This window comes from Lagopus muta, chromosome 6 (genome assembly GCF_023343835.1).
Source record: "Lagopus muta isolate bLagMut1 chromosome 6, bLagMut1 primary, whole genome shotgun sequence".
Lineage (NCBI taxonomy): Eukaryota > Metazoa > Chordata > Aves > Galliformes > Phasianidae > Lagopus > Lagopus muta.
Window position 1 is genome coordinate 53,697,900 of NC_064438.1, and position 21,847 is coordinate 53,719,746.

General features: G+C 44.3%; 1 protein-coding gene across 8 annotated transcripts in view; it reads right to left on the bottom strand.

Annotated features, from left to right (window-relative positions):
- Positions 1-1,706: 1,706 nt before the first annotated feature.
- Positions 1,707-21,847, bottom strand: part of SYT16 (synaptotagmin 16) — a 125,297-nt gene continuing 105,156 nt past the window's right edge. For 6 of the 8 annotated variants that reach the window (XM_048948094.1, XM_048948095.1, XM_048948096.1 and 3 more), the window contains 2 exons: positions 20,804-20,993; positions 1,707-9,006 (listed from right to left, as the gene is read on the bottom strand). In XM_048948094.1, the coding sequence (XP_048804051.1) occupies positions 8,693-9,006; positions 20,804-20,993 (504 nt within the window). In that variant the 3' untranslated portion in view covers positions 1,707-8,692. The remainder of the gene's footprint in view (positions 9,007-20,803; positions 20,994-21,847) is intronic. The other 2 variants (XR_007377613.1, XM_048948098.1) reach the window with 2 other exon arrangements.

A 21,847-nucleotide genomic window follows, 5' to 3' on the forward strand; every position in this document is an offset into this window, starting at 1 on the left:
AGTGCTCCCAGGCAGCACTGACCTCCACAAGTGCCATACTTCTCACCACAGCCAAAGGGACCCACTGACATAATGACTTCCAGGTGGGCAGAAGGCACAGTAAGGATGCGATGCACCCAAAAAGCACATTTGTACCTGGAACTCGGAGCAGTTGGAAATGTGAGGAGTTGTGTCCAATTTCCACCCCTGGCCTGGCTCATTTAGCTGAGGTGTTCCCAGATACTGGTCCATCACTGCCCACCTCAGTGAGCAGCTCCCATGATGTCCTAGAACTGTTTTTCTGCTTAATCTTGCAGTGCATCGTGCCAGAAAACTTGCCGGTATGTGAGAACGTGTTAAGGGTTTGTTTTGTTCTGTTGACCTGTTTACACTTAAAAAGATCGATAGTGAGATTTCAGCAGGCAGCTGGGGAGCAGCACAACAAACACAGCCTGCTTTCCTGTCCATGTGTGCTCTTTCTTCCAACCAAGCACCCCAACACCAACACCCAAATTCCACTGCGTCCCCACGAGGCAGCTCGCCATCGCGCTGGCTGACCTCGAGCTGTCAAACTCGTTCCTTTCCACCTCTCTGCGAGTGCTCCTCTGCCAGGTAACACAATTTCTAGAAGCATAATTGTCTTTGAGCCATCTACTCTTCTTTCAAATGTGATTGAAATTGGCCAAACTGCTCAAAAATGGGGATGGTGGGGGAGAGACTGGCGAGGAGACAGATGGCAGACAGCTCAGCTCCTCCAGCCTAAATTGGGCTGATTGAGACGTGGGAATGCTTTCACCCTCTCATGAAAAATTCTATCACTCTTTCGTTGAAATGCAAAACTTACTTTTGCGACATTCAAAATGTGACTTTTCCACCTGGCCAAAGCTGGGATGACATGAGGGATATCTTGGCAAAACAGCGCTTGGTGCTTCGCCAAGGAGCAAAGCAGCTCTGAGCAAGGAATTAAAATGCAGCTGGAGGGAGAACAGAATAATGGGAATAAAACAAAGCAAAACAAGGCAAAACAAAACGTGGAGTTTGCTGAGGAACTGAGGATGGGAGATGGCAGCATGAATTTTAAATGCATTTTAGGAAAAAAATGGACAGGGAACACAGTGAGCCCGATCACCTCACCAACATCAGTCCTCAGCAACACAATAAAACTCCGTTTGTCTCAAAGATTTGTACCAGTGGGGACCTGCAGAGCCAACCCTGCGGATCCCACAAGCGATTCAGAAATCCTGGCTCCCCATATTCGCACATCACTCAGTGCTCTGAACACCCACAGCTCAAAATCACCACTTTTGAATTATTTTGGGGGGCTTTTGTCTTTTCCTGTCTCAATGTGGGCACGGGTTACAACGGCTCCCTGATGGAAGTGTACTACACCCCAGCACATCACGCTCAAAGGCACACACAAGCCAAGTGGCCATCAGACAGGGACATGACCTTCGCTGCTGCTGGGATGTGCTTGGCTTTGCATTAGCCCAGTGTCAGCTCCCCAGCCCAAGGGACCAAGCACACGTTGATGACACAACACTCATTGATGAGACAGATAACCAAGAGCAGCCCTCATGGGAGAGGCAACATGCAGACAGACGAGGATGGGGAGGGGGGATAATTCCCATTCCCCCCACTTATGCATTATGCACTGACCACCTGCATCTTTGTTCTGGACAAAACACGTCCACCTCTCCTAGATGCATATTCACTCGATTCTGCCACAATGAGAACACAAAGGAAGACACGCTGGTTTTGCATGTCTACATGAGCCATCTGCTTCTATTTTATTGATAAAAACCTGCTCACTGAAACAAAATAAGACTGTTTCTAAGGTGTGGATGGTTGTATGTGTGTGGGGGGGTAATTTCAGCCCAGAATTCTACAGAAGCTGGGTTTAATGCTTTTTTTTTCTTTTTTCCCAGTCAGATATCATCGAGACATTAGCATTCCTAACACAGCATATAATTAGCGAGAGGCAATATATTGTATGATCATGCACGTTAACACTTAAGTAGAATAAAAATGTTTCATTGTCAAGTACATGAAAAGCTAAGAATAAATCCGTATCACTCTTCCTGTTGAATATCCAAACATCTTTTCATCGTATTTTCCATCCCTTTTTAAAATCAGTTTTGCACTTCAGCTCCTCTCTTTCAACCACACGTAGCAACCAAAGCGATGCTGATACCATTCCAGTTGGTGTCCACACCAGTCGGTTCCAGTCCTTTATTAGCTACACAGAAGGTACAGTTTTTCAGTGCAACCTTTGGACCTTTACAGAAGTGAAAAGGGAATATGAATTTGTTTTGCATAACCTTCAGAGCATGAACAATTCTCCTTCGATAGACATATTCATAACTGAACAAGAAATTCAAGCCCCACAGGCCTCTCTGTGGACATGAAATGCTATACCATGTCCTGGGATGTGTGGGAGAACGTGCCCAGCTGGAAATGCAACAGCAAGACATAGAAACTGACCCTGCCAGAAATGGTGCATTATTCCAGGAGGGAAAGAAGCCAATGTGCACTAAAAAACAACTTATTTAGTATGATATGCTTAAATCAACAGTCAGATATACATCGAACCGTGCTGCATGCAAAGGCCTTGGGGGCACAACACCTAAAAACATTTCTATATACACGTGTATAAGTGCTAAGTGTACCACATGAATACTTCATTTACTCTTCATAAGAAAGAGAAGGCCAAACTCTGCTGGGAAAGTGTCACAGAAGAGAGCAGAGCCCAGCAAGACAAAACCCACAGCGGAAGGAGGTGGGACTGGTTTAATTGGAAACCCTGTGCTTGAGATGCCACACAGTGACAGCAAGAGACCAGAGAACAGTTTTTGTCCTGAGCACCATGAACAGGAGATACTGCTGCCAGGCATGGCCCTGACTTGGAGGGTATCTCTGCAGATATTAATGAAACGATGGGAGATGGTGTGAAGCATAAGCACCTGCAAAGCATTAACAAAACAACTGAGATGGGGAAAACAGACAGCCTTCCTCCCACTTCTCCAGCAGCAGGATTGCAGTTGGGTGCCATGGCAGGCAGGACCCGAATTCCCCTCTAGTCCCCAGATGATGATTGACACTGCTGTACCCAACTGCTGGGTATTCCCTGATTCTTCCTCCCATGTAGGAGCACAGGGGAAATAACATGACCTCAGCCTCCTATTCTAAGGGGGGGGAAGCCTGCAGCATTCCTTCTGCACCCCAATCCAGGCAGGTAGTTTGCATGGAGAAGAGAGGGATTGGAACACTAGAAAAGATGAATGGTGCCTATCGAGTTCTCTTTCCAGGCTACAGCACTGACCTATATCTGCTTCATAAAGGTGAAAAAACATGGATAGCTGTGTGGGCTGAGCAGGAACATCTTCCTGCTGCCAGCTGGCAAACAGCTTGGGGATTACAGCATGAGGATTAATAGCCTTTGTCATTTGTAAGTGCAGATGCTAACCTTACTCACATGACGGACTGATCTTCTTTGGATTCTGTGCCTGTTTGCTGTTCCAGAAAGATGACCTTGGGCTGCCGTGAGAGACAAAATATTTACACATCCATTTCTTAAGACCTACAGTGTAGGCTGCGGGAAGGCACGAGCTCACTCCATGCTGGGGAGAGCTAAAAAAAAGTAGGAAAAAAGAAAGTGCTGTATGCCTTCAGCAGTACTGGAACTAAGGAACTGAGGTGGAACACAAGGAAAACAGCAAAGCCACACCTCAGCAAACACGAGCACTCAGCCTTTCCTCTCCACCACCATCCTGACCACCACTGGGGGCTTTCATTCCTTGCACAACCACCTGCTAGATCTGCATCAGGTTCCCAATAAAAGCCCACATTAGTTATCCTGTGTTTCTGTCCAAACTGCAAAACCTGTCAGCTTCTGGCTGCATTTATCACTGAAGAAGATCAGCTGGATGCCAACATCACTGCCTGAGGTACAAGAACGTTCTGCTGGGTAGCTCTCGCTGCAGGGAATATCCTGCCTCCTTCAAAGAGCGAGCTCTTCTACAAACCCTGGCTGCTTTTTCTTCCCCTCAAACCATAGTTGCAAACATCACACTCAGTACATTTTAAATGGAAAGCGGATGCTCCTGCATACTAATTTCTTCGGGCTCTGCCATCCTTTTACAGAACACAAAAAAACCCAGGAGGAACCGAACAGAAAAGGCCGTTCCTTCCACCCTTAGCTCTGTCCAGTCAAGGTTGAGCAGGTGTCACAGCCTTCTAAACATTAAAGCATCACAACCCAACCAGCACCATTCCCATTCCACAAGCATGGAGGCCTTGGGGCAAGAACCTCAAGACACAGCCACGCAACCTCACTCAGCCTTTATGCCTCCATTTTGTGTGAAAGGCAGACGAGAGGTAGAGAGGTGAAGCATGGCAATCATACAGATTAAAGATGATGATAAAGAGAGGAGTGAGGAAGCTCTGTGGGCACGTGAGCTCCAAGGCCAGCGCCAGCTTTAGCTGAAGGAGAAATGAGCGGCCACAGGACGAAAGGCCTCCTCTGCCAAGCAGCCACCTTGGGCTTTGTGCTGGAAAGATGATCGATAGCAGCTGGTGGCCTTCGGTTCTGCAAGTCTAAGAACATCTGAAGACATTCATGCTTGTAGATCAATCAATTATGTAAAGCACCAAGCAACTTCACAGGCTCTGCAGCCACTAAAAATACCAAATTACCTCATACAATCCCAGAACCGTAGGGGCTGGAAGGGACCTCTGGGCATCATCCAGTACAATCCCGTGCCAAAGCAGGCTCCCTACCTCCACCCATTGCCCTCCATGCCCCAGGAACCACACAGCCACATCACCCTGTGACAGAGCACTGCACAGCAGAGCCTGAGTAATTAAAGCCAGTGGTAGAAAGGAAACCCAAACTAACCAAATCGTGCTGCAGACAGTCCAGAGAAAGCCTTCACAAACAGGCACGTCAGTCAGCTATCACTGCAGCACAGTGGGCTAAAAGAGGTACTCAGTTCTGTGGGCATCAGTTGAAAGTCGGCTTCACTGCAGAGAATACAAACGCAGTGAGATCATTCTGTTCTGTTGTCAATACACATTAAAAACTAGAAATAAAATAACAGCAGAGGGCCTAGCGGGACAGGGATGTGCTGCTGGAGAGAGACCAAGAAAGGAACAGACTGCAGCTAGCTGAGCGATGCTGCTTGAGATAGAGATGCATCCAGAGCACTTTGCCCACAGCATCCTGGGCTTAAGCCAGTGCAGTTAGTTCCTTCCCACACAATGGTTCTGTGGTTTTGGAGCTTTTTTTCTTTCTTCCCCCTAGAGAAGAAAATTCAAATAACCTCTTTGGGGATTCCAGACAGTGGTGTCAAAAGGAGATAAATTATCTCAGAAAACATGCATTAGGAAACCTGTGTAGTCAGGCCATGCAAGCGCCCAAGCATTCCCTGAAGCAGGTCAGCTGCTCACCCCATGGCCCTGTTCTCCTCCTGGAGCCCCACAGGAGCAGGGACCCAGCACAGCACACATGGGGATGGAGGCCAGTGGGGCACAGGGCCCAGCTCCAATGGCCATCACCCATGCAGAGCTAAGTGCGAGGCAGAATTTCCAAGGAACGGAAGCATGCCTGGAAATTCAGACTTCTCAGCCACTTCTAAAGGAAATGAGGGGTTATAGCAGTGACTGAAAGGGCAGTGGTATTTACATGAGAAAGCCCAGGAGCACAAGGCCAGCCTGTATCAATGTTAGCAATAACTAATTCAATCTGTCTATGAAAAGAATTATGGGAGCTCTGAAATAAAGGAGAGCTGCAGCTAAGCCTCATCATTTCACAGACAGTCAATACTGTACAGAAAAACAAACCAGAAAACCAACAAAACTCCTGAAATACAGCTAGCAAACATGAGCACCCCCAACACCGTTCATCCCAAGATTCATAAATTCCTCTGTGCTTCAGTAGGAATTTAATGAACTTCACAGATGTACTGCTCAAGGCATGGATGTGACAAAAGCTTTAGCAGCAGCTCCAAGCAATGCTCCCCCTCACCTCATCCCTTTCTCCTTCCCTCCAATTTTTTCTTGTAAAACATCAGGCCAAAATGTTATTGCAGTGATGCAGGAAGCTGCTTCCATCTGAGAGCAAAGTTTTAACATGTGCTCAGACAGGGACAGACTCTATGTATGCTGTTGTCTCTTGCCTTCCTCTGCATCTTAGCATTCCATAGTGGAAATATACTTTAAAATTCAATTTCATTTGTGCTGTATCTTCAGAAAAGATCTAGATATAAAAACAGCATGCAAGCCCAAAATTAGTTCACTTCATTGCTTTTTAAAACTAGCCCTTCCAATAATTCTTTTGAATCACACAATTATAAATCTGGGTTATCTCCAGTTCACTTGTGAAACATACTACCAATTTATACTTTTCCCTTAGCTAATCATTAAATTAAGCATAAGCAACACTTTAAAGGTTCAAGAAGATACTAAGAGAATATGAATAACTTTATTATACACATCTCAGATAATAAAATTACTTATAAACACTTGAATATACATTCCATGCAGTTCAGGAAAAAAATGCAGAGATTGAAGAACAACTGAAATCAGCGAATGCACCTTTAGATTTGGTCTGTTTTATGTGCTTTTTCCAGAAGAAAAACATACAGTAAAAAAAAAAGCCACATTTAGACTGGTTTGCTTATTACTACTCAGATACTTGTTATCTCTCCTATTGGCAACACAGCAGAGTTAACAGTGCAGTCAAAAATGCAGTTGTGTTTTGGTTAGATCCTGATTTGAGATACAAAGCCCCAGTAGTGCAGAGCAGATATTGTGCCAGCTTATCGAGGCAGTGGAGGACAATCCTCCTGCATAGGACAGCCACCAGTCTCACTGGAAAATGATGCCCAGGCAAGTAAGTGTTAAGAACATACAAAGCCACAATCTGTAGGGGGTGTTTCACCCACACCAGAAATCCTTCTTTAGTAAGATTAGCTTGCTGGGTTGCCATGTGAGGACAGACAAAGACTGAGTGTATCACACAAGTGAGAACCTGCATTTACCACACCACTGCCCAGTGGGTGATCACTAGCCTGAGTGTGATGCAAACCAGTACTCAGGCTCAATTTTGGTTAAACAGCCAGTGCTGAAACTTGCACAGCACCACTGAATGGAAGGAGACAGCTGTGGTGCAAGAGACGGAATCTGGTGCCAGACTAGCAAATGACAAAAACAAAACATGAGCTGATTCAGAAGAGAGAAACCTTTCCAGCATAATATTTCCTTCCTATCATCAGAAGGGATGAAGAAACGCTCATCCTCTTCTAAAGAGCTTAGGGAATTAAAATCAGGCAGCTGATGGCATGTGAATATCTTGGCACCTTTCTGTCTACATACCATCACTGCCCAAGAGAATCCACATCCTCTGCTGTGTCACATGCAGCTTTCCAGCAGCTAATTACAGCTCAGTGTTCAATAGTCAAGCAGATGAAGACTTCTTCCCTAGCCACTGACTCTACACCTTCAACTCATGGAGATGGGAAAAATGATTAAAATGGAAAATAACAAAACGGGACAAAAAGTAACTACACCACTTCATCCATCGAGCCTCCTCCCTGCAAGCTGCCCCTCCAGGAGCAGCCCCCTGGGTCCTATTTCACCTGTTCTTGTAGGAGAGACTGTCCCAAAGATGAAGTGACCTGGTCTGCCGTTCTCTACTGCTCAACATGCCAAAAATGGTTCTCCTTCCAGTCCCCAAAGATACTACAGATAGCCCATTTGAACAAGAGCCCTCAGTAAACTTGAGTTGTGCTTAAGTGAACAACAGAGAAATCATGGCTCAAAAGCTTTTCTGTATAATGCTCACAGAAATGCTTTTCTGATGAAACTCACTTTTACAGAACAAAATAACACATGATCAAAACAGTGATGCAGAAAAGAGTGATTCAGGCACAAAGGTGGACGTGCAGCTTGTTCTGGTCTTTGTTTTTTGGTATTCATGATGACAGAAGCCTTGAACTTCAAGTAAGCATCCAAACATGCATTGTATAGTCACAATATAAAACTACTATTAGTTATCCCTCATGCAATCTCTGTGGCAATACAGGCTAACAAGTGCACAGGATGCCTGATTAAGAGTACTGGCAGTATTAAGTCCAAATAAACACTATCAGTATCAGAAACAGTAATAACGCCTAGGCACTTCAAAGTGACAGAGAATTCAACAGTGCTTTCCCATGCTGCCTGAAAAATCCAGTCTATACTGGTACCAAATGTTCATTTCTAGGACTTAAAAAATTAGATAATAAAAGAGAAAAAATGTGATCTGCATGCAGTTTATCCTATCTGTGAGCTATCTGCGTGTCAAGAATATTTGCAAACTTCGTTAATATAAATAAGGAAGGGATCAGAGAATTTACTCCGGAAGAACATAGCATCAAAATCGAACTGTGATGATTAGACATGATAAAATAAGCTAGATGAGGAGCAAAGGGAGGATCTTGTAGGTTTGCCCTTGCTTTTGCTAGGGTTACTAATTTGGATGTGGAAAACGCAGGGCAACCTGGAAAGAGAAGAACTAAATTAGCTTCCCAGGTGTTGTCACTTTTAATGCCTGACAGATGATACTGAAAAGTCAGGTTAAAGAGTGCATGACCTCTCAGAGCACAGTGCTTGCCACGGGACAGCTGCTTCCTGCTGATCCCATCGTCCTGGGATCCACAGGCTGCCCTGGTTACCATTAAGACTCCAGCAACGTGTGCCACCTGCAGACCTGCAGCCCCTTTGACTCCTTCATCTCCTGCCAATGACTTTGCTCTTCTTCTCCGCTGCTGTTCTGCCCCATGGAGATCCAGCCGATCATCTCTTTGCGCTTCATGCTGCGTTTGTTGTATATGGAGATCATTAGCGTGACATCAGAGAGCTGGAAGAGGGCAACCTGGAAGATGAAAGTTTCCTTGTAGACAGGATTGGGCTGCCCTCGACGGATGGAGGTCTTGCAGCGAGACATCTCCTGGCCCACAGAGTTGAGCAGGCAAAGCTTCCCATAGGTATCTAGGACAAAACACAGGAAATAAAACGTTTGGCACAGTTAAAAGATGAAATGAAAGCCCCAAGTAGTCAAAAATCACCCAAAAAACTCCACGCAGAGCAGCTTTGTCTGGTTGGACAAACCAGACAAACTACATCATCCATAGGGTGAAGAGTAGTAGATGAGAGCAACCCTTGGACTCCCTCACATCCAGCTGGGCAGAAGAACAGAAGAAAGTCAATGTGTGTTTCAGACCATGCTCTTGGAAACAAAAACAACAGGAGAACTGGTTTTCAAATCCACAAAACCTAAGGCTAACTGAATCGACGAGCATCTCCATGGATTCTCCATGTCAAACAGTGTGTCTGCACCTTTCATTCCTCTCCCTCACAACAAAGCTTTGGAGCTGCCTTACCAGGGCTGCCCTTGGCTGCACTTGCCCCTTCATCACTTTCCTTTGGAAAAAACAAAAAGCCTCTCTAACTTCATTATTTGAAACAGCACACAAAAATGGTCCCAAAAAAGAGGGAGTGAAATGATTTCATCTCACATGATGGTTTCAGGACCTGTTTCAAATTTTCACTTTTTTTTTTTTTTTTTTTTTTTGTTAAGGTCAATTTTACTCATTATTTGAGTGAATGCAAAGAGTAAAAATGATAAGCAGAAATAGGGAAGGTGTGGCCTTCAATATTCAATTCAATATTTCCATAAGTTCACCCTTAAAACTCTTCCTGCCTCCCATGCTAATGATCCCATATCTGGTATGTGTTGCCTAATGCTGTGTCCCAGGCAGAGCCCTGTGCTCCCCCTGCTCCACAGACCCAGCTCAGAGCAATCTTTCGCCTTGCTCTGCAATCAGTGGTAGCAGATCGCTTGGCAAGAAAAACTCCTCTCCTAACCTCTCTGCAAATCTGTGCCCGGGCTTCTGCAACTGATTATTATTTCAGAGTGTGCTGAAGATAGGAAATAAATAACAAGCTACAGTCTCTTGTCTACAGCATGTCTATCCTCTTGCGTTCCCATTTGATGTGCTATTTTACGCACTTATCTGCTGAGCGACACAAGGTGTGAAATTACACTTCAGGTGTGAAAACACTTCTGTGTCTCCAAAGCAAGGCTCTCCGCTCCTCAAACTGTTCCACTGAAAAAGCTGTCAGGAGACTGACAATCGAGGAGCAAATTGTGAGCATGCACAGCTGTACAGCTATCGAGTTTCTGTGGAGAAAGTTCAGTCCAATCATTAGCTAGCGGTGCCAATTTGGCTCCCAGCATAACACTGGAGATGAGTAGATCCTGCCAACAAAGACCTACTCGTTAGACAAGAAAGCAGAGCTCTGACGTGTGATAGTTTGCTGATTGTAGCTGGGAAGGAACGAGCTGCTTTGCTAAGAGGTGCTTCACTGAGAGGCAGACTAATTCCCACAGTAATATTCAATTTCGGTGACGCTGAGGGATTGAATTCTCTAACAACTTCAGATCCATCAGAAACAAAACCTGCAAGACAGAACTCTCTGCTCTAACTCAGGGTGAAACTGAGCAGGTTAACTACCAGATGCAATGTCTTGCAGTACTTGTAGAGATGTCACTTTGCTTTGCACTGACTATTAAGGATAAATGGGGGGTAGAGGGCTGTTTTCTTTTTCCTCTCTATTCTATTCACCCTCATTTGTGAGGGGGGAATTTCCAAATAGCTACAAATTCAGCCAGACTTCTTTTTCAACACAAGCAAGCAGTAAGTAGGACAATTCCCTGTTTAAATTTCGAAATGTATTTTCTTTAAAAATTGAAATCTCACACTTACATAATTTCAGCACATTTTCCAAACCAATCCAGTGTGCAGGCAGAATGCTGAAGAGGCTCATTTCTGCTGGCATGAAAGAGAGGAGAGCGCTGGGACACTAGAAGGCATGGAGATGAGACCCTCTTTGCTCCCTGCCCAATGTCTCCATCTTTCTGTACTTACATCCTTGGTGTTACACCCCCTTCCCCACCACACTGTGAGAATTGCTTTTCTGAGGGTGAGGGAATCTCAGTAAACCTTTCTATCATCCTCCCTTCTTACTGCCAGCACTGTCAGCCCAGGTGGGATTCATCACACCTAACTTCAGGCACAAACATTTCAGCAGACCCCTATAGATTCAACCAAGTTACAGCCAATTCTGCCAAAGAGACACATGGCATAGTTCAGCAGCAGTGTAGCAGACAGTGTGGCTACTAGAGATAATGTACGTTTCAACACAAAAGCAAGTGCCACAGCTTAAATCTCACAGGATGCTGTTCCACAATGTCCCAGTTAATTTTCCAGGTAAAGAATACATTGGTTCCTTGCGGCTGAATTCTAGGATCCACGCCCTCAACCTCTGCAAGCAGGGAATAACATAACTGGTTTTAAGACAACTGAGCACTGCACAGCTGATGATTTAAACCAAGCAAAATCAAAATCAGAAAATTAGGCTTCATACATGTCAAATTCTGCTACATAATTCTTCAGAAAGATCCCCTCTGAGCAGTACTGATGCTGCTCTTCTACACATCATATGGATAAGGTGAGAACATGTAAGCTGGAAGGAGAAAAAGCTCTGTGCAGAGCTAATACCAGGAGCTTTATTCATTCCTGTGTAAACACAAGAGCAAAGCCATTGCAAGAGACAACAGTAGGCTGCTAACTCTTCTCAGATTTATTCCACTGGGTATATTTTACCAGCTGAAAGAAATGAGCTAGCCTGAACAGAAATAAAGGAGTAGGTGTGGATAATATATTTAGCATGTGAAATTCACTTTGCAGAGCTGGTACATCTGAAGCAGAGCTGATATTCTGCTTCACTAACTACATTTTAAGATTGTAGCTTGCTTGCCCTCACTCCATTGTGCTCCTTTCAGCACCTTCTTAGGTGTCTCATTAGAAAACACTTTCTAGTTCTCCTTGTGATCCACTTTGGTCCTCTGAGCTAGAAAGCTTTCCCCCTAGGTTGGTTTTGACAAAAAAAAATCCATTCCTGGACACATAGTGAGATTAGTGGAACTAGAGCAAGCATGAATCTGCCAATTCGTTGAGGAATGTATGTGTGAGAGCATCTATTCATTATGAAGGCAAACATTTTCCATCTAATTACATGCTCAGATTCAGTAACAGCCTCATTACTGCGGTATCTCAGCACTTTACAGTCTTCTGTATATTTACTTTCACATCAGCTCTGTCATGCACAAAAGGAGAAGAGAGATCAGGCTTCCTTTAAAATACCAAAGAGCTTGCTTTCTCTTTAGGCACCTATCTCTGACAGAAAGAGCCAGACCTCTTAATAGCTGGGAGTGGATGAGATTGTAACAGGAGTCTGCGAAGAAGCAGGAACAAAGCTGCATTTTGCCAAGACCAATTTTAGCACCACATCCACCTGAGGAAGTTCTTGCTATGGATCATTTTTACTTTCAAGTCGTCTTTCATCCCTAGGATGAGTGGAGTGAACAGTGATCACGTGCACAAAATATCAGTGCCTCTGCATTTAATACCAGAGTGAAAAGCACTAAATTAAGGAGCACTGCAAGAAGCCAGACACATTTTGGGCTGGCGCTGCGTATTACTCCAGAGGTTTGGCCAAACATCTTCTCATGCAGACTGCTCTGTCTCCGTCAACAGCGCCCCAACCATAAAACACCTCTTGAGAGCTCATCTGCAAAGGCAATCAGTTTATCTGTGATTCTTCTAATGACCCATTTCTGTCATCATCCTTCCAAGGGAACTAACCGATAATGACAACTCAGGGGAATAATCAACTATAATTTATATGCTCCTGCTTTTGGAGCACGGAGCACAGCGCAAGCTCTGCTTTCACTTATCCTAAGCTCCACCATTATTAATAACACTGACCCAGGAACAAAAACACTGCAGTATGAAAGGGTCTGACTCCCTGCTTGAATTTATATTTAGAAAGAAAATAAACAACCAAAGCCTCCTGACCTCTCAGACTGTGGACTGCAGGGTACACCCCACGAAGAGTAGTAAGGACTCTCCCAGCCTCACTCCAGGCAAGCTTTTCATTCAACTCATTTCCAAAACCAGTATAACCATGCCAGCATGCTGCAATCCAGACTAATATGTAGTCATAACCTCAAGCTGTCAGAGTTCAAGAAGCATTTGGACAATGCTCTCAGACACAGGGTTAGGATTTTGCATGGCCCCCCGTGGAGCAAGGGGTTGGACTCGATCTCCCTTCCAGCTCAGAATAGTCTTTGATTCTATGATACTGTGCTGAGTAGAGAAAGCTGCACAGGTATTTCCACTAGCTCCAACTGACCTGTCAGTTCAGAAGGCTCTCTCCATTAGTGCGTGGCGTTACCTCCCCATGATGTCACCCTGGGGCAGAGACCACTGAGCCTGGATCACTGCAGCTGTACCAGGAAAGAGCATGGAGGAGAGTCAGACTCCAGCTTTTTTTCCCCAGCCCGACACTGTGAACATCTACATTAGGCCAGAGGCAGCTTGTGGCCTACTCTATTTACTATACAAGCACTGAGATCTGCCTACTACGTTGCTGAGGAGCCAGATTTCTTTCCCCATTCCCACTGAGTCTCTGCCACTCAGGTCTGCTCTGCCGTGGCTGGCAGCTCTCCCGCATGAAGCTGGGATCTGGCAGCCTTCCTTGCAATGCGTGAGTCACTGGGGAACCAGCAACACCTTCCATGTAAAAGGCAGCAGAAAGGAGAGCACTGTTCCCTGGAAGGGAATTGCCAGCAAAAATGGCTTGTTTAGTGCGAGGGGAAGGGCTGCAGAGGGGCGGGAGGTAGGGCTCCCTGCAAGCAAGGTCCCTCAGAAAGGAAAGCTGCTTCCAAACAGCCTCTGAGCTCAGAACCTGGGTGATCCTAAGTGCTGACACAACCCTTATGGTCCAGCAAAGGGGTTTCACAGAGCCAGCCCCAAGCTAGGACACATGTTGTCTGTGGAGCCAGCAGCCACCTCCCTGACCCTGAGAAGATGCAGCTTCTGTGCTTATGCACCTGAAGTGCAACACAGGCACCTCTCCAGATGTTCAGGATGCTACCTCTAGGAAGGGCATTTTCAACGCTTCTTACAATGCACAGTATGCTTTATGCATTGCTGCTGCCTTGGAGAGAATGGGAACTCTAAATTAGAGTGTATCATGAATGCCCAGCTTCTCAGCAATGGGAGCAGTAGTTCTGCTGCAGCATGCAGTAAGGATGCTTAAGTTTGGCTGTTCTCACCTCCAGCAATGGTGCCCACAGGCACGGCTTTATTATACAGCCTGTCATCAGATCTGCAAATGCTGCTCTGTGGAGTTACTGCTGATTTACATTAAACATTCAGCTCCAACTGAAATTTGGAATTAACAGAATTCTACCGTGGGAGCAATTGCTTTGTCTTCTGCTTATTTTGGGAGGGGGAAGAAAAGATTTTTGTTCTTGTTCCCAGCTATGGGAGCAGGAAAGGCATCACCATACACTCAGCTTCAAATGTATCCCTCTGGTTCAGAAACATCTTCACTTTACATATAGCAATGTATTACCATCAGAGACTTTTAGAAATACGAAACTATTCAACGTGACAGCAGATAACTGCATGTGCAAGACATCACTGGATGTTTAATTATTATGGAACATCTACCTCAAAAATCTCACTACTGCTCCTTACAAGTCCATTACTACATGCATTGATTTTCAGTGCCAGGTCTCACGTGCCTCACATAGAAGAGCTGTACCAAGTCAGACCACCCAATATCACCTACCTTAGTAAGTCTACACAGAAACAGCATAAACTGATCCTCCCCCAAACACTCTCCCAAACTCCAGTGATCTGTGACTCAAGAACTTCCTTAGTCAGAGGTAATCTTTGTATTGCTTTGGTTCTCAGACCATTTTTCTTCATGGATTTATCCTGCTGAACCCAAGAGAGTTGTACCCACAGTATTCTGCAGTTAGGCACACGGTAGTGTGAGTATGCATGGTGTGAAGAGCACTCTCCTCCTCAGAGCCTGCTACCTCCTCACTTCATTTTAAGACTGTTTATTTTTTTTAATCAGGAGAGACAATGAATATTTGTTGCCAGCTCACTTTCGCAACACTTAGGATTTCACAGACTGCCACCAAATACTCTCCCTTCTCCCATTTGTTGCAGCACCACTGGAAGTCAAGGTTATCCAGTTGCAGCTTGCTGGAAGCTGTTCCCATGCTCCTGAGTATCTCTGTCATTCATCACTGCATCTCTCCAATCCTTCCAATATTCTACTTGAATGGAGGGAGCCAGAATTGTGTATGGTATTCATTATGCAGGCACTCAGATATTTACAATCAAATACAGATTTTTCATTTTCTTTTCTATATAATACACATTTGACTTTTTTTTCCTCAGAATATTTTCCTATAAGCCTAATATCTCACTCCCAAGCAGCTCTGAGTCCACCCATGTTAAGTCTGAATTTCACAACACCATACCTTACATTTATCCACACTTCATCTCCCACACCAGTGTCCAGCTGCTCATTATTGAGATATCCTTCTGGGACTCCATACAGCTGGCCTCATCTTCACTGCTCCAAACAAAGCTTTCTCAGTGTATCTTAAGCTGATTCAAGACATACTCAAGGACAGACAATGAGAAGATGCAGAAGTGGTTTTGTACAAGCTTACTCTGACCAACTGGCAAGTACCCAGCACTGAATAGTTGCCCGAACAACTCTACTGGACCCTCTGGACTGAGAGCACCCCAGCTAACCCTGGTACAAATCCCCCTCTTATTGGTGATGAGATAGGAGCATGAATTACAAAGCTTTAGGAGCTCAGGCAAGCTCCCTCTTCAGTGCCAGACACATTGGTTATTTTTTAAATTCAGTTTCCTGGTTTTAGTCACATCAATTAAAGAAATTAACCTGCCTTAGTCCTCTGGGATAATAACTTTCTTCACAAATAAGTTGATTAAAAAAAAAAAAACACTAATATCTTTCAAGTTCTCTGGTACCTGACCAAGAAATACCACCTAAGGACTCTAATTCTCCTACCAGAGCATCTTCTGTATTCCTTGGTGTTGTTATCTGGAACTCAGGCACACATAGATTTTCACTTCAAGAATTTCTCCTCTTCCCAATAGAAATTTCATAGCTTGTTCTTTCTCCCTCCTGTCTTCCCCAGAGTTAAGTGTTATTGTACTTGCTTAATGGGGTTAATATGCTACTGATATAATAATGATCATGTATGAATGTAATTATTATGTGTGATTAATTCTGCAGTTGCCAAAAAGCTTGGAGGACTATTCTTAGACAAGGGAATATCTTTTTACAATAGCCCTTCTCAAATCGCATTACATACAGACATAAACCCCAACATAAAAGTGAAAGAGGAAAAAGCAAAGGCTGGATTAGAGGAAAGAGAGCTGCACCCAGAGCAGCTGATGAAGGTTAAGCACCATGTGGGGAGAGACCATCCCTCCACTGTGTGTTTATACACTGACTAATGACCCCTATGATCACTACAATCCCATATTACTACTGTAACATGCAAACAATCTGTAACCAGTTACAGATTTTCAAAGATGTGTCTGCCAGCACTGCACACTTCTCTTGTTACTTTCTTTATAATAAATAGTCTTTAAAGGAACACGCTGGGGTTTGGTCTCCTAAGACCAAAATGCAAATCTCTATGAAATGATAAAACAGGTGAATGGCTGGAACAAGAACCAAAGAGAATGAGGTGAACGATACATATGTCACTGAGTGTTAAAATACCTGGGCTGCTCACATTTGACAAATCTCTAGATGCTTTTCTGCACGAGGCTTTTTGGCAGATGCTACCAATTTACAGTGGAGTGCTGCTACCATATAGTCCAATGCTGCTACCACTCTCCTGAGTGCTTTTAAGTGCTCAGAGTGATAATGGACGTATTCACATGGTTAGGAACTGTGGACTCAGACCTGCAGCTCCACACGTTTCCCAGAACATGCCTGAATTTTTATCCTTGACCAAGCTGTCCTTACATTTCACATATGTGATTTGAAAAGAAGACTGCCTGGAAGATGTAAGTGTCTGTAAGCTGCCCAGCTGTTCCCTAACCCAGCTATTACCCATGTAAGCACCCATGATTTTGATATCTGACTTAGTTCAACCCTCTGCATCCCATAAGATGTGCCAAGGAAAAAAGGAGAGAGATGCACAATCTCCTAACTCCAGCACTCCTTTCACCCTCCAGAAATTACTTGTCACCTCTGCAGTCTCTAACGCCTTGAATCACCAGCTCCCTCTTCTGCACAGTAAAACCCCTGTGCAAGGATGCCGAGGGAGCATGCACACACACTGCAGAAAATGTTGAGCTCACCTGTGCAAGACCCCAGGTGGCAGAGAAAAGGGTCAAGGTGGGAAAAGAGCACAACTGGAGAATTTGCAATAATGTAAGATGCTCCTGTCATTAGCTGCAGCAGTAAGCAGCAGACAATGCTAAATGCACTGGGCTACAAGTGGACCACACAAGGGTACTGCATGGGCTCTGTGCATGCAGGGGTGGAAATGGAGATGGATTCTGCCCACAGACTCTCTCAGTCTTACAATAAATAACTGTCAACCGTAGCAGCTTGAGCTTGGTATTTAAATGCCTTGAATCACTGTTACGTCTGAAAACCCCATGATACTTTGAAGAAGAAAATCATTCTCTAGATATGATGCATACGAGAAAACACAAGGGCTATCTATTGAGCATCTCACTCAGGCAGCATGTTTCAGACACAGACAATCAGACCTCACAGCACTCCTCTGCAGTGTCTGCACGAGTTATCAGTGAAATGCTACTCCAGCATGTGAGACAAGTGCTGGCTTTCTTCCTTCTTTTAAGCTTTTTTTCCATTTCTGCTTCACTGGGTCTTCCTCTTCGCATTCATCATGCTGCTGGGCACTTTGCAGGCGCAGAAGTGCAATGCAGAATGCAGAAAAATACACTGAGTAAGAGCAGATAGTGATAGATTCAGAACCTCTCTGTAATAACTGATGAATTTCACCTAATAGCAGACCTAACACAGAGACACTGCAGGCTTGATAATGCTGTAGTTGATCTGTGTATAGAACGGATGCAAAGGGCAAACTCAAGATGGCCTTAATATCAAAGATAGGAAAAAATTGTTATTTTTCCACTGTCAGGAATATTAGTTTGGGTGGCTGACAGAGGACTTTGGCTAGTTTATCAGACTGATTTAACAAGGCTTATCTGAAGCCCCACAGACAGAGAAAGCAGAAAATTCAGACTGAATTTAAAACAGAAACTCCTGCAAAGATTGCCTTCTTTCCTCACACACTGGACCTGTTCTCTTCTTATCAAGAAATACACATAATGCTTATCAGCTTTAAAGATGCTGTCAACCAGCCTACTGCTTTTCTGTGTGCCCATCAGCTGAAAAGCTGAATGGAACATCTCACCAGGGCAGGTAACCCATGCTGATAGCAAACTTACATGCACATGGTTAATCTGCCAAACCCCATCCAAGAGGCCCAGAACAGACACAATTCCCCAGCACCAGACAATGAATTAAAGGGTTGCTCAACTTGCTGCAACATGCAATGTTATCCCATAAGGAAAGACATTCTTCAGAATAATACCAACAAATGCCAGTCATTTGATCATTATATTGCAGGTAGAAAACTGGACACCAATTATTCAAGTTCTTTGCAGTGCAAGCATTTCATTTGCTGGGAAAGTGTGGGGCAGTACAGCTTCTTGACTCAGCTAGATACAAGACTTTTGCGGGGCCTGATATAGAAACAGAAGTGCTGCATAATCCTGCCCTTCAGGCAGTTATGTGACAAACCTCCAGGACCACAGAATCACAGAATCACAGAATCACCCGGGTTGAAAGGGACCTCAAGGATTATGTAGTTCCAACCCCCCTGTCTAGCAGGGCCACCAAACATACACATTTAGATCAGGTTGCCCAGGACCCCATCCAACCTGGCCTTGAACACGTCCAAGGACGAGGACCATAGGCAGATGTGTGAAAATACAGCAGAAAAACCACAGCAAATTAACTTGGACCTATACTGGGACTACTTTTATTTAAGAATAAAAGTAGAATTAGCCTACCTTTCCTTTAAACTGGCTAGAACCACTCTGACTTGAAACTTTTATTAAAACACAAATGCAAACTGTACCATTCCTTCAAGTAAATCCCATGGAGATCTACCATGTTGTCACAGCTAATGAAACTAACTGGGGTTGCACAGACTGAGGCCAAGTGTTTCACTGTTCACAGTTCCACATGGTCAGATTACTTATGGAATATACTGAAGTACTGATACAGTTCAGTCAAAACTTAAGCTTTCATGTCTGCATACTGAAGTATTACACAAATATTTGCTAGCTCTGGGACAATCAGCACAGCATCTTGCAAAAGCAATCTAAGCATTCTGCAAGATGAAGATACTACATCGAATGCAGTGAGTGCCAGAAGCTGTCAAAGGTTGTTACCTCTGACACACACACAACTAGATCCCAAAAAACAAACACAGCAGCAAATAAAAAATGCTACTCCAAATTGCCATTCTCTGCTGGTTTCAGCCAGCAGGCAATAGAACAATATGAGATGAACACAGAGCTGCCATTCAAACCCTGAGTGAGAGGCACAAACTAAAACCACTGTGTTTGCATGACCCCATCTGTATCACAGACATTAGCACCATCCATCCACTAACTTTGTAAAGTACTAACTACAGCTCCAGCACTAACCAAATCTACTGTAATGCAATTTTCACTTTTTCCTTTGAGTTATGGAGGAAGGGAGCTCAACTGATGAGATACAGGAGAAAAACTTTGTTTTTTCTTTCTACAAGAGACTTTTTTGTGTGGCTACGAAGAATTCAGAATGGCAAGATCCCCAAAGGGCCAAAAGAGCCAGGTCACTCAGAGCCCAGCCCACAGCAAGGAGACTGAAAGTACAGCCCTTGGAAAGGGCCATCTAACAGCACCAAACAGGGCCTCTGCATAGAACCATTAGAGAATCACAGAATTGCTCAGGTTGGAAAAGACCTTCATGATCATCAAGTCCAACAACAACCTAACCATACTACCCTAACTCTAACAACCTCCCACTAAATCACGTCCCTGAGCACCACATCCAGATCATTTTTAAACACATCCAGGGATGGTGACTCAACCTCCTCCCTGGGGAGCCTATTCCAGTGCTTAACTACCCTTTCTGTAAAGAAGTTTTTCCTAATATCCAGCCTAAACTCATACTGTCACAACTTGAGGCCATTTCCCCTTGTCCTGTCACCAGTGAGAAGAGACCAACTCCACTCTCGCTGCAATCACCTTTCAAGTATTTGAAGAGAGCAATAAGGTCTCCTCTTAGCCTCCTTTTCCCCAGACTAAACAGCCCCAGTTCCTTCAGTCTCTCCTCATGTGGCATCTTCTCCAAGTTTGTCACAGGCCTTGTTGCCCTTCCTTGGACCTGCTCCAGCACCTCAGTGTCCTTTCTGTACTGACATGCATGTCACATGGCAACATACAATCACTTGAAAAGTGCTCCTTTCTTTGTATGAATTTGCTAAGAATTACCCTGTGCTTTGGGTGTCACAGCAATTCTGCCATAATCAGATGTTGTAAAGGTCTATGCAATAAAAGAGGCACTATGATATTACTGTTCTGTCAGCTGCGTCTTCATATGATTGCATCCACTTACACTGCAAAGTTTACCAGCACACACATTTGAAATAATGCTTTTAATTTTCAATCAGATACTCTCTGTAAGGAAATGACATAATTGAATATCCAGGGGAAGAAAATAAAAAGCAAATTTTGACTCCGTGGTGTTATTTAATAGCAGTGCAAGTACTTACCAGGTGGCCTATTAATTGCGAGGTTTCGGAAATGACTGCCTTTGATCATCTCCACTGACAGCCGCCCCGTAGTTGCATTGTATGACAAGCCCACGAGCAGCTCTGGCACCCCTCCATGCGACAGGGACTGTGTTGAAGAAGCGCTATCACTGTGAGAGATTGCTGACAGACTAAGCTGAGAGTCTGCACTCTGCAGGGAAAGAGCACTGAAAGTCTCATCAGAATGTTTACCACCACCCTCCCTTTGGTTTATATTTTGTGGCCTTGTTTAGTAAGATCACGCTTATGAAATGGCAGTGACTAAGAATGAATTACGATACGGCACAGAAAGAATGAAAGCATCACTTTTACACAAACATATCTCTGAACCTTCTCTTTAAAAGATGAGGAACTCTGTGCAACATGTTATTACTAGTGCAAATCAAAGCCTCCGAGATAAGCATACATTACAATGCATTAAAAGCACAGTAAATCTCCTTAAAAATGGCTTTTGGATGAAATGCACCTTGCACAGTTTGCATTACTTGTGGTCACGTACTATATTTTCTAAATTTCCTTCCTTGAACCACAATGTACACTCTATCCCCTTCTCACCCAGTGTATCATCTTTCATTCATTTTCTGTGCAGCACCTCTTACTGAGCTTCTTGTAGACAGTGAATCATGTCAGAGCTCCTCTGCACAAGTTGATCGGCGTAGCCATACAACTGTGATGTGCATGGAAGGCTATGAAGCAGCACAGCCATTTCTTCCTCCCATGACCTACCTCTCCAGTCTGCCATGCAAAGGAACATCAGTAAGTATTTCTGGTAACATGGAAACTGCTCAGTGCAAAGATCAACAAGCTTGGAGTTAATACCAAATGAGGTAGCCTTCAAATTGGCAGTAATACAGCTCCATCAGCATAATGGTGCACAAGAACTACTGTTCTTGTCGAAATTAAGTCAATTAGTCTTGGAGATTCCAGGACTCAAGCTACAGGTTCTGTGTAGCCTATTAATAATGTGCACCTCTGTGTAGGAAGGACACGCTGCCTTCTCTCCCT